Source organism: Protopterus annectens, chromosome 13.part0 (assembly GCF_019279795.1).
Source record: "Protopterus annectens isolate FY-2018-M chromosome 13.part0, PAN1.0, whole genome shotgun sequence".
NCBI classification, from domain to species: domain Eukaryota; kingdom Metazoa; phylum Chordata; order Ceratodontiformes; family Protopteridae; genus Protopterus; species Protopterus annectens.
This window is the reverse complement of record NC_056747.1, coordinates 214,620,949-214,637,876: the sequence shown is the minus strand read 5'-3', so window position 1 is coordinate 214,637,876 and position 16,928 is coordinate 214,620,949. Positions and strand designations below refer to the sequence as shown.

Here is a 16,928-nt window from a genome sequence, read left to right as displayed (position 1 = left end):
TAATAATACCTTTTTTGCAATTTACATATCAGGCTTCAAAGGACAGACCTTTCTGGATGTTGATATCACTAAAGAATCCAATAACAAAAAGTTTTATTCAAATGTTTATAGGAACCAACTTATTCGCGTTCCTTTATACACCATACTAGTTGTCATTTGTTTGCTCAAAAAGAACTCTTATAAAGGGAGAACTGCTTTTGTATAACTTGAATGATTTCAGAAGATGACATATATTTTTTAAATTTTCAGTTTATAAACAAGGAAATGTTGGTTAGTAGAGGATATGCAATCAAATTGGTGGAAGATACAGATATAGAAGTTGTAAGGAAATGGTAAGAAAATATTTTATCTGTCATTGGGGAGAGGTAAATTAGAATTGAATAAGAATAAAAGGCTTGAAATTGGTTGTTGTAATTTTGAGAAATCTATGATTTTAACTTGCAAACTGGATATTTATAACATAAAACAAGTTATTTTTAATAAATGGGATATTTTATCCAGTGAAGTGACCATGTGCATGAATTTGGGGAAAAGCCATATTTTATTAACAGAAAAGATATAATTTTAATCTATTTTTAAAAAAGGATGTTAAGAATGTGGAAAGGTTCAACACTACAAACAAAAATGGTACACTTAGCTGTCATATGTGTGAACAATGTCCTTGTATACTGGAACATTAATTTATTGAATAGTGAATTACAGGCTATACCTCATTCCATACATTCCAACCCCAAAATGAGGTCAGCAGGACTAAGGGTGGTGGAGTCTCTATCTTCATTAATGACAGGCACACCTCCAGACTGGTTTGCCAGCATGAGGCACTGGAACTATTCCAGGGACAACTGACAGTTGGAAAGACACTCGTCCAGCTATAGACCCCCCCTCCATGACTCAGGACACCCACTCCTCCTGCCCGAATCAACTTGACTCCAAAGTACCCCCTAGCACCCTGATCCTTGGTGACTTCCACTACCCCACCATAGACTGGGTGAACTATTCCTGCACTAATGCACTCACCCAAGGATTCCTTGACTTCATCAGTTCTAGTGTACTAGACCAGCTCGTCACATCTCCCGCAAGGGGAGGAGATAGCTTTCTGAACTTGGTTCTCACTAACATGGGCGACCGCTACACCACTTCCATAGTATGTTCTTCCCTGGTGAGATCAGATCATTAGTCTGTCTCATTTGATGTTTCTATCCCCCCAACCCCCCCCCCAGCTGTAGCCAAGCTAAAAAACTTCTCAGAAGTTGACTACAGCCTCCTAAGGGAGAGTATCAGTAGCTTCACACCACTGCCCCTCTTGGAGGATGCAAACAACTATGCTGAACAGTACACCAATGCAGTATACAAGCACCTGTACAACTGCATGAACTCACCCATGCCCATGAGAACTAAAACCTGCTCCTCAAGGAAACACAAACCTGTCTGGTGGACATCCTCTATCAACAGGCTTTACAATAAAAGAAAGAAACTGTTATCCAAGGGTAAAAAAAAAGAACAAATTCCAAATTGGAAAAACTTCCTCTTTAGCCTCAACAAGCAAATTAGATCACTAGTGAAAACATCCAAAGCCAATTATGAATTGAAACTAGCTTCTGAAACAAAGGGAAACCACAAAGCCTTCTTCAGTTACGTCGGGAACCTCCATGGCAAAGCTTAGGTTTGTTTTGAATTAGTACTTTACGGTATCATTTACACTGATCCTGTTGACTTAGCCAGCCTGCTACAGAAAGATTCGGCTCAAACGTTACCCCCTGACCCCCTCAAAGGCCCTTTCTACATCCGTGATACTTGTCCAGCACCTCACATCTCCATAGATCAAGTGTTAAAGGTCCTATCCAAGGCAGAGAACACAGCTTCCATTGGACCTGATAGTATCCCAGGCTGTACTCTGCGCTATCTCCAGCAAGAACTAGTTTCATCATTGAGTACTCTATTCAACCACAGCCTTAAGTGCAGGGTGCATTCCAGCAGAGTGGAGAACTGCCATTGTCATCCTTTTGTACAAAGGCAGTGCCACTACTGAACCTGGAAACTAATGTCCCATTAGCTTGACAAGTTTGATCTGCAAAGTCATGGAGTGTATTATTATTGAGCTCATAAACAAGGACATAGGGAATCTCCAAGCACTTGACCTCATCCATTCGTTAAGGGCAGATCTTGCCTGTTGAACCTGGTTGACTTTTTTGAGACTGTCACCAAGGGTCTGAAAGTCAGTGCATGCAGTTTACCGTGACTTGGCCAAGGCCTTTGACACAATCCACCACATGGGCATAATCGAAAAGCTAACACAACTTGGTGTAAATCCATGTCTTATCAAGTGGATGGCCAAGTGGCTCACCAACAGGGACCCACAAGGTCAAAATAGGTGCCTCCACCTCTGACTGCAGACCTGTCACTAGTGGTGTTCCCCAGGGATCTGTCCTGGGATCCCTACTGTTTGGCATCTACTTCTCAGAGGTCCAGGCAAAGACAAAAAGCTTGTGGCTGACCAGGTTTGCAAATGACTGTAAGTTGGATGCTGTCAGTGACTCCCCAAATGATGTTAACATAACTGCAAGAGGGTCTCACAGCAACAAATGACTGGTGCCAAATTCATGGGCTCAAGTTAAATCCAAAAAAATATATCATCATACCATTCAGCAAAAACATGGCATGTACTGACTACCACATCAATGGCAACCCCCTAAGCACACAACCTGTGGTGAGAGACCTGGGTGCTCAGGTTGACAACAATCTCACATTCGACCATCATGTAGCGTCAGTGGTCAGAAAAGCCTTTTACTTGGTTCATCTCATAAGTAAAGGGATTGCATCCAGAAAAAAGGAGGTTATTACCTCTCTATACTTCTCCCTCATTAGGCCAATAATTGAGTATAATGCCCCATTTGGGGCAAACATCTGCACTATCTTGAAATACCACAGAAATACCTCACAAAGAGAATCCATGGCCTCCAACATCTGTCCTATGCGGACAGGCTCAAATCACTATTACTGTACTCAGTATCGTACAGATTGCTTAGTGGTGATCTGTGTGTCGCCTACAAGGCAATCTCGGACCCTGCCCTTCTAGAGATACTCCATATCCATAAGTCTAACTGCCTCCCACATTACCCACTCAAAAAGCCTAAATCTAATAAGCAACATCAACAAAACCTGCTGGAGAGACAGGTTTGTCTCCCAGAGGCTGCCTTGTCTCTGGAATAGACTTCCCATACATATCAGAGTACCTCACTGACCCTCTTCAAGCGCAACATTGATGAGTGGATGAGAAACCACAGATTTGTCCCAGGGATTCCACCTGTGTCCCTCATTGACAGGGGTGACAGGTGCTGACTGAGGTTTCTTTTTTGGGGAGAAACTCTTGGCTAGGCTTGTAAGGGCCCAGGGGACATTAGCCTAGTAACCTTCTATGATCCTATGACTAATGTCTAGGCTTGTAAGGGCCTCAGGGCCATTAGCCTAGTAACCTTCTATAATCCTATGATTAATGTCTAGGCTTGTAAGGGCCCCGGGACCATTAGCTTAGTAACCTTCTATGATCCTATGACTAATGGACTAATGTCTAGGTTGTTAATGAGCTGCTTCCTGTGGGGATTGTGGGATGGAATAATGGTCAAGCTGAGACAAGATTCAGGGTTTGATTCTTACCTTTGGGTAGGAGAAAATTTTCATCCCAAGATAGACTTTTCCCAGTAAACAAAAGCAAATATATAAACAAATAAAATAAATATATTCAGATTTATAAAGTTTGTCTAGAAATAAGGTATAGAGGTAGCCAGGAGTGAAGGGGGATTTGGATAAGGCATAGAGCCAAAGATGAGTAGGTTAGAGAACAGGGGGATTATTAAAAAAGTAAATAATAAGCTACATGAGCTGGTTTTAAAGCACACCTGACGTATATAATGTAGCACGGTACCTAACCATCAGCCCTGACTCTGATGTACAGTTCATTCAGTTTAATCCGATTCATATCTACTGTTTTAATGGGAATCATTATGTGCTTATACTGTAGAGTCATCTTGTTAACCATTGCAATTCTCGTAATATCAACATTACATAGTATAGTGGGAAAAGGACTTCCTAAGGCATTAAATACACAAACTACTTGAATATTTCCATTATGCTGAGAATTTATTCATAATTTGGACTAAGTACTTAAATATAGTTGGGAAATTTCACCAGGGACTTAAAAATCTTTACCCATCAATAGAACTCTCCCTGGAATATTTGGATTCCAGTGATTCCTTTCTTGACTGCATGGACACTGAAAAGATAGCAACTTAGAGATGTTTATTTTTAGGAATCCTATGTACAGCTAAAATGCCTCTAAATGAAGAGTTCTCATTTTAATAATGACAAGATGTCTATTAATTATTGTAAAGGTCATTGTACTACTGCAAGTATTCAAATTCAAATGAAGCAGACAGAGAAGCATATCTTTTGCATTGAGGGCTGTGTTTGGGAGCACGGGGGAAAGCTGACTGTGGAGTTCCACTACCAAAGGGATCAGCTTCTGTATTATAAATAGAAAACTAAACAAAACAGACTGCCACCAATAAGTACATGCCAGACTGAAATAGACCAGCTCTGAAAAATTAAGTATTGAGGACAGTGTATGTAATTAAATTTTCCCTTGCTGTCTTTAAATAATATCTTAACTTTAAAGTCATACTGTTAATAAATTTTTACCCAGACATAAAATAGACCAGCTCAGAAAAATTATTAAGTATTGAGGATAATGCATTTAATTAAATTTTCCATTACTGTCTTTAAATAATCTCTTAACTTTAAAGTCATACTGTTAAGAATAAATTTTTACCCAGACATAAAATAGACCAGCTCCGAAAAATTATTAAGTATTAAGGATAATGCATTTAATTAAATTTTCCGTTACTGTCTTTAAATAATCTCTTAACTTTAAAGTCATACTGATTAGAATAAATTTTTACCCAGACATAAAATAGACCAGCTCCGAAAAATTATTAAATATTGAGGACAATGCATTTAATTAAATTTTCCTTTATTGTCTTTAAATAATCTCTTAACTTTAAAGTCATACTGTAAGAATACATTTTTACCCAGACATAACAGCACTATTGGTTAGGGTATAAGACCGTACAATCATCCTATATGAGCTTATTTACACTTTGAATTGTATACCTACATTGCAAAACAAACATTTCTGAGTAAAACAATGTTAGTTATAGCTAAGATGGGGGGAGGGTTCATGTTCTTCAGTGCTTGAGGTGCCTGCAAACTGAATATGCAGCTGAGAAAGGATAAATTTTCCATAAATGGATGACTTCTCAAAGATCCCATGACTCATAAAACGATTTCTAAACCATTGGAGCATTATCCTCTGCCTAACCACTCGGGAAATGAGATCTCTGTAAGGGCATTACAAGGGGGCTACTATAGGGTACACCAGAAACCTTTTTTAAATTTAAACTAATACATTGTTTCAACATAGTTAAAGTTGATAAAAAACAGGGTTGTTAGGTTTCCTCCCAGTACACTATTTATATTTCAACAATTGGCATAAATATCTTCTTAAGTGGGAGTATTTTAGCTTTATATGCCCTATAAATAATCACATATAATGTGTTTTTTATTATAGGTTCATAGGCAAGTTCTAGGCTAGTTGCCCTTGTGGGCTATTTTAAGACTAGCCAATTTCCCTCAATGGTGAGAATTAAACTACGTACCTTGTATCTTTAAGGTAAACACCTTAACCATTATGCTAACCCCCTTTACCCTTTAATTTTAAGAATTTACAAAATGCATCTAGTGATTTAATGTATTATTGTTTATCATATATGCATCCTTTATCTTCATATTTTCTGTATAACCATATCTGTCTGACACATTGAGATTCAACTTACATTATCTCACAACAACAGTTTCTTGTTGCTTTGTTTGGGTGTGAATTTGGCAGACCACTTGGATAAACCAAATGTTTGGATTAGAATACATACAACCAGTAGTCTCATTATTCTGTTAATAAGAGTGGCTTCTAATTTACTTCTTTGCATCACAACTTGTCAGCTCCAGATGAAGTATAACTACAGTCCAGAAGATAAATCCATTTTTATCTGTAACTTTTTAGTTGGCCAGTTAAATTGTTTTACCCTGTTGCATGTTAGTTTTTTTTCTTTTTTAGCTGTCAGTATCTGTCAGGTTACAGATAAGATGGCGATTCTTGAGACTGAAGAAGTCTATGCATGACTTTGCATGTACCCGAGTTATGACTGTTTAAAATGAAGGATCTCACAATCTGGAGAATAATCTGGACATAGAACATCTATAGTAAGTTAAGCCAATCTTATTTATACTGGATCTGGAGAATAACCTGGCAGAGAACATCTAGTCTAAGTCAAGACAGTCTTGTCTATTCTAGATCTGGAGAATAAACTGGCCATAGAACATCTAGATTAAGTTAAGCCAATCTTGTTTATCCTCGATCGAGGCTGCAGGTGGAAGAACGCATGTTCAGTATCAAATTCATGATATCACAGTAGTCAGTATATCGAAACTCACAACCATCATCTATCAGGAACAATAGCTCAAGTACAGTTTGACTTAAGAGTTCTTTGGAAAACATCTTGTTCAATGAGGTCACTCATAGCCTTTAAAAATTAAGGGGGTCACCTGCCTCACATTCAGAAATGTGAAAGACAATCTTGTTAACCTGATGGACATGACTGCATAGCCTTTCAACAGTCTAGTATCTAAAATATCCATGGAAAATTACATTCCTTTATTTTGAATCTCATACTCATAATTAATCCATTGTTCATCAGGAAAACTCAGTCCTGAAGAACAAGAGTTTATCACCGATATTGCTTAAACCTGACACCCCCCTTTTTTTAGAATGAGGAACTTGTGGTTACACCAGTGATCTCAGGCATTATTCAAAGAAGGATACATACATTGGGGATGTCTTATAGAGGCCACAAGAGAGTTTAAATCATAATGGTTGCTGGTTAAGTACAACAATAAAGTAATTTCCTGTTATTGCACTAAATTTCCTATAGCCTACCATCTCAATCACCTCAAGATCACATGCCTTCTTATTACTTATTGGGAGCCACTTAACAAAATGGAGAAGGAATTGGTCATACCAATAGACACCCACTAAACACACATACATCATACCTCTCAACCTTTTGTAACAAGAAATCTGGACAAAGTAATAAAATGTGGGACAAAGGCCCAAAAATAGGGACGATTTTTAAATATTGCTCTTGAAAACTTAATAAATAATGACAGGCATTTGAGTTTCAGAATTCATACCGTTCAGAAAATCCATGCTAATGGCAAAGCCTGTTATTCTATCAACTTTCTAACTTAAATTTTTAATGATTTACCATTTATTTTCCTGAAAAATACATTTTTTATGAAAAATGGTCCAAAAATATGTGGCTCAAATCTGGACATACTGCGAAAATCCATATAGTTGAGAGGTATGACTTGCATGCATACACACACCACACATACACCTTTTGGGAGAGAAGATATTTCTTTGATAAAGGAATGGATAAAGTCCCACATCTATTACATAAGTGATGTTGAGGGGACATACTGTTATTCCATTACTAAACCAGTAGAATTCTGTAGTGTAGAGCTCTAATAAAATGCACAGGTCCTTCTTAAAGTTTTAATTCTGTTTCACTATATTACAAGAGCCTTTAATAAGTAAAATCTGAATTATTAATAGTAGACAGAGAAATCTACAAATGCATTGAGAAACTAAAACTTGAGAAATTTGCAAACATTCTAAATATTATTTACGTTCACCCCCACTAATATAAAAAGCCACACAAAAGGATAGTTTTCTTGGCTATGACCCTGACTAAAGATTTCACAGGCTACAACAAAGTACATTTGCATTCCTGTTTAACACACAAAAATGAAGCAGGAATATCTCTACCCCGTATTTACACTGGCGGGACTTGACCCCATACTGGAATCGGCATTGTTCATCTGCATCATATGCTTGTCCTGGTGCAACAGTTGGGTAGAAGAAATCTTGCTTGGGAGGAGGATTGTCCAAACAGGATCCTATTCCTGAGCTATAAAAACAAAAAGCAGAAAATAAGAAAAACTGAAGTGAGACAGAGCTGCATTGCTGGTAATGTGTTGAAAATACAGAACATTTTCATTTGAAATAGAAATTTTGACTTCTGTATAACATTAAGACAATTAATTTCTAAGTGCCATGCAATCAGTCTGTTCTACAACATATGGAGTCTTCCTCAATTTTCCCTTAGTATGTTTTTTCTGTTTTGACATTTACAAAAACAGAAGAAAGATGCTGGAGCCTCAGAAAATGTTTGGAGCCCTATGCGTTTTGCAGTGATGCAGTGGTTAACGTTGTCGACTCACAGCAAGATGTTCTCTGGTTTGATTCTCAGCTGGGGTGTCTTCTGTGTGGAGTCTGCATGTCCTCCCTATGTTCGTGTGGGTTTCATCCAGGTACTCTGGTTTCCTCCCACATTCCAAAGACATGCATCTGGACTGTTTCTCCCCAGGCCTCCACTGAAAATAGGCTCTGTTCCTAGTCAGACTTTCCCGATTAACAAATGTTAAATAAAATAAAAAAACTAAAATATTTGAAGAAGTGACCTCTGCCCATTATAATTCAGTTAAAGAATCAGGCAAACCTGCACCTGCACAGTATGGAGACAAAATCATAATATTAAAAAAGGTCATGCTGAAAACTGATAGTCAGTGTAATATATTTATTGAACAAATGTTTTTGAGTGCTTTTGTTCCTTACAACTGTCTTGGAACTTCTGACATATATCCAACAACTAAGTAACAGAATGTGCATCTATTATCTATTAGGAATGTTGGGCATTTACTGTTTTTACTCTAAGACTGCAATAGCCAAGGCACTAAATGTTGTATGTAATGATATATTAAACAATTGCATGGACTTCTGTGGCTGCCCAGTGTGTGTGTGTGTGTGTGTATATATCTATGCCTATATATCTACATACATGTATAGATATAGATAGATATACATATGCATAAAAAAAACAGATTATTGGTTCTCCTACCAATATGGAAAAATATTAAACTACTGGCAAAACTACCAGTAATTGTAGATAAGTTCATCTGAGACATTAAAATAATCAAGTGTTTATATTTTATTTAGAAATCAATACTTCTTAATTGAAAATAAAAACACTTAATAGATGAGCACTTTTTCTCTTAACTGAACTTTATGAGATTCACCTCCAGTTTCAGCCAGTAACATCATTACTCATGAAACACCAAGTTTACCTGTTTTTTTATGTATGTGTGTGTGTGTGTGTGTGTGTGTGTGTGTGTGTGCATAATATATTATTATATTATATTATATTATATAATCCCCATCCACATAAAATAAAGTTCATCCCTATTCATATTCAAGTGTAATTTAGATCTAAGAATGGGAAACAGAAAATTTACCCCGGGACAGCCCCCTGTACAACTAATGCTATTCTCATATGCATAATATATAAATATTGATCATGGGACGGGTAAGGACAATCTATAATGAAATGTGATGTAATTTTAAGCACAAAAAAGGAAACTGGCCAGGTGTAAAATGGCCTGCAAGGGCAGCTATCCTAGTACTTTCATATGGCAATATGTAAAATACTGGAACACTAAGAAATTAATATTCTCAGCACTGGCAGAAAATAATTAAGAGATAAATGGTGACAGTGCAATTCGCATGCTCTGAGTCATAACCATTTTCCCAGGGGGCAAGCCCCTCTGAATACCTTATATGGGAGGCTAAGACCACTACCTGCTACATATATATAGCCTAACTCCATGATCGGACAGCACTAGGAATAGGGGATATTCTCCATTCTGGAAATGTAGTGATCTTACACTACTGTCGACTATCGGTTGGCCAAAGTATGTTGACTAAACAGATTTACATATTAAAACAGTCAATTAAAATAATGGCTCACACACACACACACACACACACATTATATATATATATATATGGATCTACCTGAGAAGGCCGTCATCTGAAAACACCAGCAACAAGATAACCAATGCCAGAAAGCCGACAGTACAAATAGCCGACAAGTGTAAACACCGACAGCCAAAACACCGACAAATCAGTGCAGAGTATGCTGCAACCATTACTGTGATAAAAGAAGCATGTAGAATTATGAATGAAACTCCACTAGCAGGCATGGAAGACTGGACTGTGGGACACAGTATTTCCAACAGTACTTGCACGTTATACTAAACCCCTTTAACAAGTGAAATGAATCAACAGATTTGAAGTGCTAACAATGGGAAACCGAATAGCCAATTATATTTACGCACAAGAAGTGTGTAACGTACTACTATGCAGGACCTTGCTGTTACATTCTCAAAAGCCTTGCTATAGCTTTAATGAAACATAAGGGTGTGCACTGCTCCTTACTGAGTAATACAGTTTGAAACTGCTGGTGTCTAGCAATCAACTTCTCTTCTTTGGAAAAGGTACGCAGCCTGTAGACATCAGTATCCTGAGCTCGTCCACACGGTTTTGTTCCCGTACCAACATGTGTGTAACAGGTATCTCAGATTAGTTCCCCTGTCTCCTAGGAGACATTTCGGCCTGCTATGCCATGCCTCCACTGTGTTCTGGGTCCGCAGTAAACACAACTCATTTAAATCACTCACATTCCAAAGATATTGGAAAGCGTGTCGGAAACCTTATTGTAGCACTGGTTCTAGTATGAAAGCGTCTCCTCTTTCCAAAAATATACCAATCAGAAAAATATTTAAGGATTTCCATAGTTCGTTGAATGTTTTCGTCTTCCTTTAAAAATGCTAATGCAACAGAAGCCAGACCTAATGACTGTACTTTAAACCAGATATTCTGGCCAAAGTGAATTAAACAACCCTTTGACCATGCACCAGGAATGCTTAGTCTGATACTTTTGAGTGCAGCTATTTCAAAATCGCAGAGAACAAATCTGAGTTGTATGTCAAATCTATTATCTGTAAGCAAGAAGAATATGCTATGCCACAGATAATTGTATGCCTTCAGTGACGTTTTTGACATGAGCGCATATAGTAGGGGTATAGATTTACTATGTGTGCCGTACTTAACCAATGCCTGAATGCTATATAATTGTCGAATAGTCACACCCTTTGCAAAGAATGTACCATCCATGAGCTAGATGGTGGCATGGCTTAAGTCATGAAAATCATTTACTGCGGTAAACACTACAACAGTGGTTTCAGTAGTGGGATCTGACATTGCTTTACTTATGAAATTACCAGATTTCAGATGGTACTTCTTGAAGTCTATGTTTAATAGTGTCAACTCGTCTCTTGTACTTAATCCACACTTTTGACATCTGATATGGTTCACCTGCTGTAATAGAGCCCATCCATGTGAAACCGAGTGTATCATGCATAGGGAAGATGATGCTAGTGCATCTTCAACTATTAGACACGATGTGTCTCTACTTTTCAAATCACTACAGACTATGTACCTCTGTAGTTCACCAGGATCTGCAGTATGGTTGTGGGCTACTGATTTGTCAAGTTTATCACCGTCTGGCATTAGGGTGGTTACAGCTCTGCCTCGACAAGCCTCAGTGCTTTTATATTTGCATCCCCAGTACCTCTTGCTGTGTCGGGTCCTTTCCAAATGGTAGAGGTAAGAGTCTATTACTAGGATGTCCTTCCCCTTTTGCGATTTTACTGTATTATATATGTCTCCTAGCACTCCTGGTGCTGGTTCTTCAGAATCTGCCATGTTATCTTCGGTGCATAGCACACTCATGACCAGCTGAGGTTAACTTTTCAGGTGTCAGGGTGGTTACTATTAGAAGTTACAACTAATTAGTTATTAGCACCTCCTAGTGAATATGTTAATGTGTGGATGACGCTACAATGCTTCTATTACTTCTGTATTGATTATAGATGGGATTATATGCCTGTTTTGTTTTCTGTCAGCATTATGGTATGTCAGGCTTTTCAATTTTCAGGCTTCTGCATTTTCGGTGTTGTGGTGTCGGTAATTTTGTTGTCATTGTTGTGAGTTTTCGGCCTTCTCAGGTAGATCCATATATATGACTATAAACATATAGATGACTGCAAACTAGGACCCATAATCAAATCTCCTAACAATGTGGATATCCTACAAAAGGGCCTCACTGAGACAGATGCCTGGTGTCAAAGCCATGGCCTCAAGTTCAATGCCAAAAAGTGCATTGTCATCCCCTTTGGTAAAAACTCTGTACCCATGAACTGCCACATAGGCGGTAGTCTATTTAACACTGTAAGTGTGATAAGAGACCTTGGGACACAGGTGGACAGTAGTCTCTCCTTTGATAATCACATCGCCACAGTAGTCAGGAAATCCTTCTATGTGGCACACCTCATCACAAAAGGTTTCTCATCCAGGAAAAAAAGAGGTAATTGTTCCCCTTTACTCATCACTCATTAGACCCATTATAGAGTACAACACCCCTTTTGGTATGTACCTCGCAAGACATCTACAACAACAGGAAAGGCCACAGAAATACCTCACAAAGAGGATTACCGGCCTCAAACAGATGCCCTATGCAGACCGTCTCAAAAAACTCCAGCTTTAGTCTGTCGCATATCGCCTACTCAGAGGCAATCTCGGCCTAACATACAAAGCTATGTCAAACCCAGAGCTGTTGGACATGCTCCATGTAAATAAATCCCAATCTCTCTGAGCTACACGCTCTAGGGATCTAAGCCTTGTCACCACAATAACCAGAACATGCTGGAGGGATAGATTCCTGTCTCAGAGACTTCCCATACTCTGGAACAAACGACCTATCTGTATCAAACAAACCTCCTCATTAGCACTCTTCAAGAAAAATCTTGATGATTGGATGGGAGATAGGAAATTCACCTCGGGGATCACTTCTGTGGATCTGCTTGACAGGGGCACAGGAAAAATAATTTTCTTGGGTGGCAAAAGCCAGGGTACCATTTGGCTAGGCTTATATAAGCCCTAGGGCCAATAGCCTAGTACCTACTTATGAACCTATGTATATATATATATATATATATATATATATATATATATATATATATATATATATATGTATGTATGTGTGTGTGTACACATTCACATATGTGCATACATGGATATATATATATATATATATATATATAAATATTATAGTAAGTGATATCTAATTAAGAGATGTCTAATACGTCAGCAGTAGAAGGGTCTAGCAGACTCTAGTCTGGGGTGGGGGTATACTGGACCATAAGACACAGAAAATAAGGAAGCAAACCAAGCAGTACATGATCTGACTCTCAATAAGAGGACAAAAAAACAAAACAAAAAATTATTCCATTACCCTTGCACTGGATGACACCTTCAACTTTATTTATTTGGGTGCATGTGATCTTTATAGTCAAGTACATGAAAGTTACAGGAATATGGGAGGTCAAGGGGCAAACAGTGGGTTTCCAAATGCATCATTATTTGATGGATCATGCTTTATTTTTCAAGATGTCTGAACTCATACCATTTGGTCTCACACTTAAAATAGGCAGCCTGTATATCTATGATGTAAATACTTTAAAAAAGTAACAAATTTGCCAATGTGAGATTTTTTGCCAGCTTTTGCCAACGACACTGGAAAAGATAACTGCTCCCCATTTTCTTAATCTTTTGCTGCAGATGAAGCAGCAGTACGTTGGTATGAATGGTAAAAGTTGTATTTACATACTTTTCAGTTCAGATATCATTTTCTTAGAATCTTGCTTATGTTTGGAGCTCATATTAAATATGAAAAACAGTGCTTCCAAATGTACGGTTACAAAGTTATCCTTTTATTACAATTTATAATTTGAAAAAATCAGTAAGGATGGAAAAACAGATGCCAGTTTTTATTAACAGGACCTTATCCAAGAAATTTTCTAATAAAGGGAATGTTATATGATTTAGTTCTTACTCTAGAAATTTGGTGATGTAGTCTCGGCTGCAGATGGACCAGACAAATGGGTTTGTTTTCATTGTAATGTGGGCAGCCATCAATTTTGCGGTCTCTTGTGCCCTGGCACCGCATATATTACCGATGCCATCATGGTTCATCCCAAATCTGCAAACAAGTTAGAAAAACATTAATGAATCAATTAAATTCAGGCAACATTATCTATATGCTTTCTAGACACATTATGCATGAACAGTATTATCATATCATGACACAAAGAAAACACAGACATGTAGAAACGGACACAAATACACATGCATGGGCAAGTGGGCAGCGGGTTGGAAAATTACTGCATAATTAAGCCCTTTTGTTATGTTGCAGTTTAAGGAATTAATACACCCCGAGATGGGTAGAGATACAATTCTAGGTTAAATTTCATATTCTGTTTCAGTGCTATAACATGCCAGACTGAAAAGTGAACAAGTATATAGATAGAGAGAACTTTGCAATACTTTGACAGAACTGCTTCTCCAAAAGCACACTTTTCCTTTAACAAGTAGTCATAGGACCCTGTAGAAACCTTTAAAAATTTACTTTACTGAAATAACACCTTATATGTTGGGGGTATGAAACAGATGCCATTTTCTGCTGTGGTATTTCCAGACAGATGACAATAAGATGAAATAATTTATAAGAAAGTAGGCAGTTTGCAATCACTCTTCCAATTATGTGAAGCAAATAAACATATGTTTCTCTTTATATTAATGACCATGGAGCTGAAGCTATAATAAAACACTATGTGGAAAAATTACCTTGTCTATTTAGTGATGAAATTGGAAATCATTGTTTGTGTGTTTATAGCTGGGGAATCAAAGAACTGTGATTCCACTGTTTTACTGATTTGAAATAGGGTAACTAAATTTTAATTGACTTTAGAGCTTTTATATATATATATATATATATATATATATATATATATATATATATATATATATATATATAGTTTTTTTTATCTAGAGCTTATTTAATGGATTATGTCTTCAAACTTTCAATATGTTATGGTCTACAGCAAGGCATTACACGTGATGCAGTAAAGGTGCTCAGCCCAACATTATGAGTAACCCCATTGGGATACCAACAAAAGGAAGGGTCTAATACCCAAACTAGACATTTGTCTAGTGCTCACATGAACTTCATTTACCCTTCTCTATAGTTATTTTTATAACCCCAGATTTTTACTTTCCTAGAAAAGAAGTCATCTCCATGAGTTGCACTTTACTTACAGATTTGAAATGCAACACCCTTGACAGTTGATGATGCATTTCACTTATTTCCTTTTCCAATAACTCATTGTCACAGATGTTAGTTGGTAACAAGCTCCCGCATCCTGATATTATGGACAAAATAAATATTAGTATGGCAATATGGCTTGTGTGCATATGTATGTATTCTTTGATAAGCAAAGAATATCACTTTATTGCAAGACTAGTAAATATTCACTAACATTAGCAATACACAAAATGGGTTGGATAAACATAGGGACAACAATAGAAGACCAGACAGTTGTTGTACACCGTTATATCTGATAATTATATGAATGCAGTTAAGAATATCAGTGTCGTATGTTATTTCAAAAAGTTTACATAGTAAGAGATACGCATACCTCTCAGCTGTCCATATTTTGCAGAATGTCCAGATTGTTGGCTCATACTTTTGGTCTGTTCCTCATAAAAATTTGTGTTTTTCTGGCAAATAAGTGGGATGATCTGAGGATCGAAGTCACTAAATAATGACATACATTTGAGTTTTAGACTTCAAATCCTTCATAAAATGCATGTTAAAACAAATCCTGTTACTCTAGCAACTTTCTAAGTTTATCACAGCAGTATTTAAAATCTGTCTATATTTTGGGCTTTTGTCCAAGCATTTTGTCAGGCTTTGTCAAGATTTCTTGTACTAAGAAGTTTAGAGGTATGTGCTCATGTTTTATTTCTGATAAATGGGTAGAGTCTAATACTAGCAAAGGAAAGAAGTAAGCTACATCTTGTAAGAGTTGGATAACTGGTTGCAGAGATATGCATAAAATTTATTTTCATCACTAATTTACAAGGGAAAACGTTGACCTAAAGTAAACTAAAATGATCATTCACTTGAATTTCTTGGAGCCTCTGAGAACACTCTGAAGATTGTTTTAAAACATTTTAAAAATGAGTCACTGCCTTCAAATTACCAGTACAGTAGCAATATTTTCCAAACAATTCAAGTCTTTAAAGTTCATCTTGTAACCTAAAGACATTTGAATTTTCCTGATATGTTTACAGTACATCTGGAAACACAAACTAATATGTTATACCAATTAATTTATTATTAAATTATTTAACTTTAGATTACTTTGGGCATGATATCTGGTCATACTCTGAAGGTGAAATATACTGGAAATTACTCTAAGTACACCTCTCATGAACATTTGCCACAATAAAAAGCAAATTATTAAATACTTACTTTAAAAAGTAAACATATTTACTTCCACTGCAACCACTTCAAATGTCTCATAAGGGCAAGTCATTGGAGTCACATCAAAGACAGTCATGCTAAAAAGTTTCAATTTTCAAATTTCTTTAGTACGTGGTGGGAGGAAGAAAGAGAAAATGTGGCTTGGAACACGGCGTAAAGGTTTGATTTTCTTCTAGCGCCTGATGAAAGAAACATTTAAAAAAATATATCAAGAGCTACAAAAGCAATCAGGGCTGGAAAGCTAATTGCCTCTTGCAAGTGGATTCTAAGTCAGTACTTAAGGACTGGCAGTTGTATTTTCCAATGCCACACTCCATAGTCCAGTAAAATACATGTTTTGCTGTCTTCAGAGTAAGCTATTTTTATCAATCCTTTTACTAGGACTTCCCAGTGGTCATTTCTTCTTTATCTGAGATATTATTGAAAGAACATCCAAACAGGCAGAAGTTCAATTCTGATGAGCACTTTCCCCCA

At 37.1% G+C, this 16,928-nt stretch overlaps 1 protein-coding gene across 1 annotated transcript in view; it reads right to left on the bottom strand.

Annotated features, from left to right (window-relative positions):
* Positions 1-16,928, bottom strand: part of LOC122787163 (A disintegrin and metalloproteinase with thrombospondin motifs 10-like) — a 1,217,364-nt gene that overhangs the window by 425,233 nt on the left and 775,203 nt on the right. Inside the window, exons 10-11 of the mRNA XM_044053741.1 lie at positions 13,962-14,108; positions 7,937-8,078 (exon numbers count right to left, since the gene is read on the bottom strand). Coding sequence (XP_043909676.1) covers positions 7,937-8,078; positions 13,962-14,108 — 289 coding nt within the window. The remainder of the gene's footprint in view (positions 1-7,936; positions 8,079-13,961; positions 14,109-16,928) is intronic.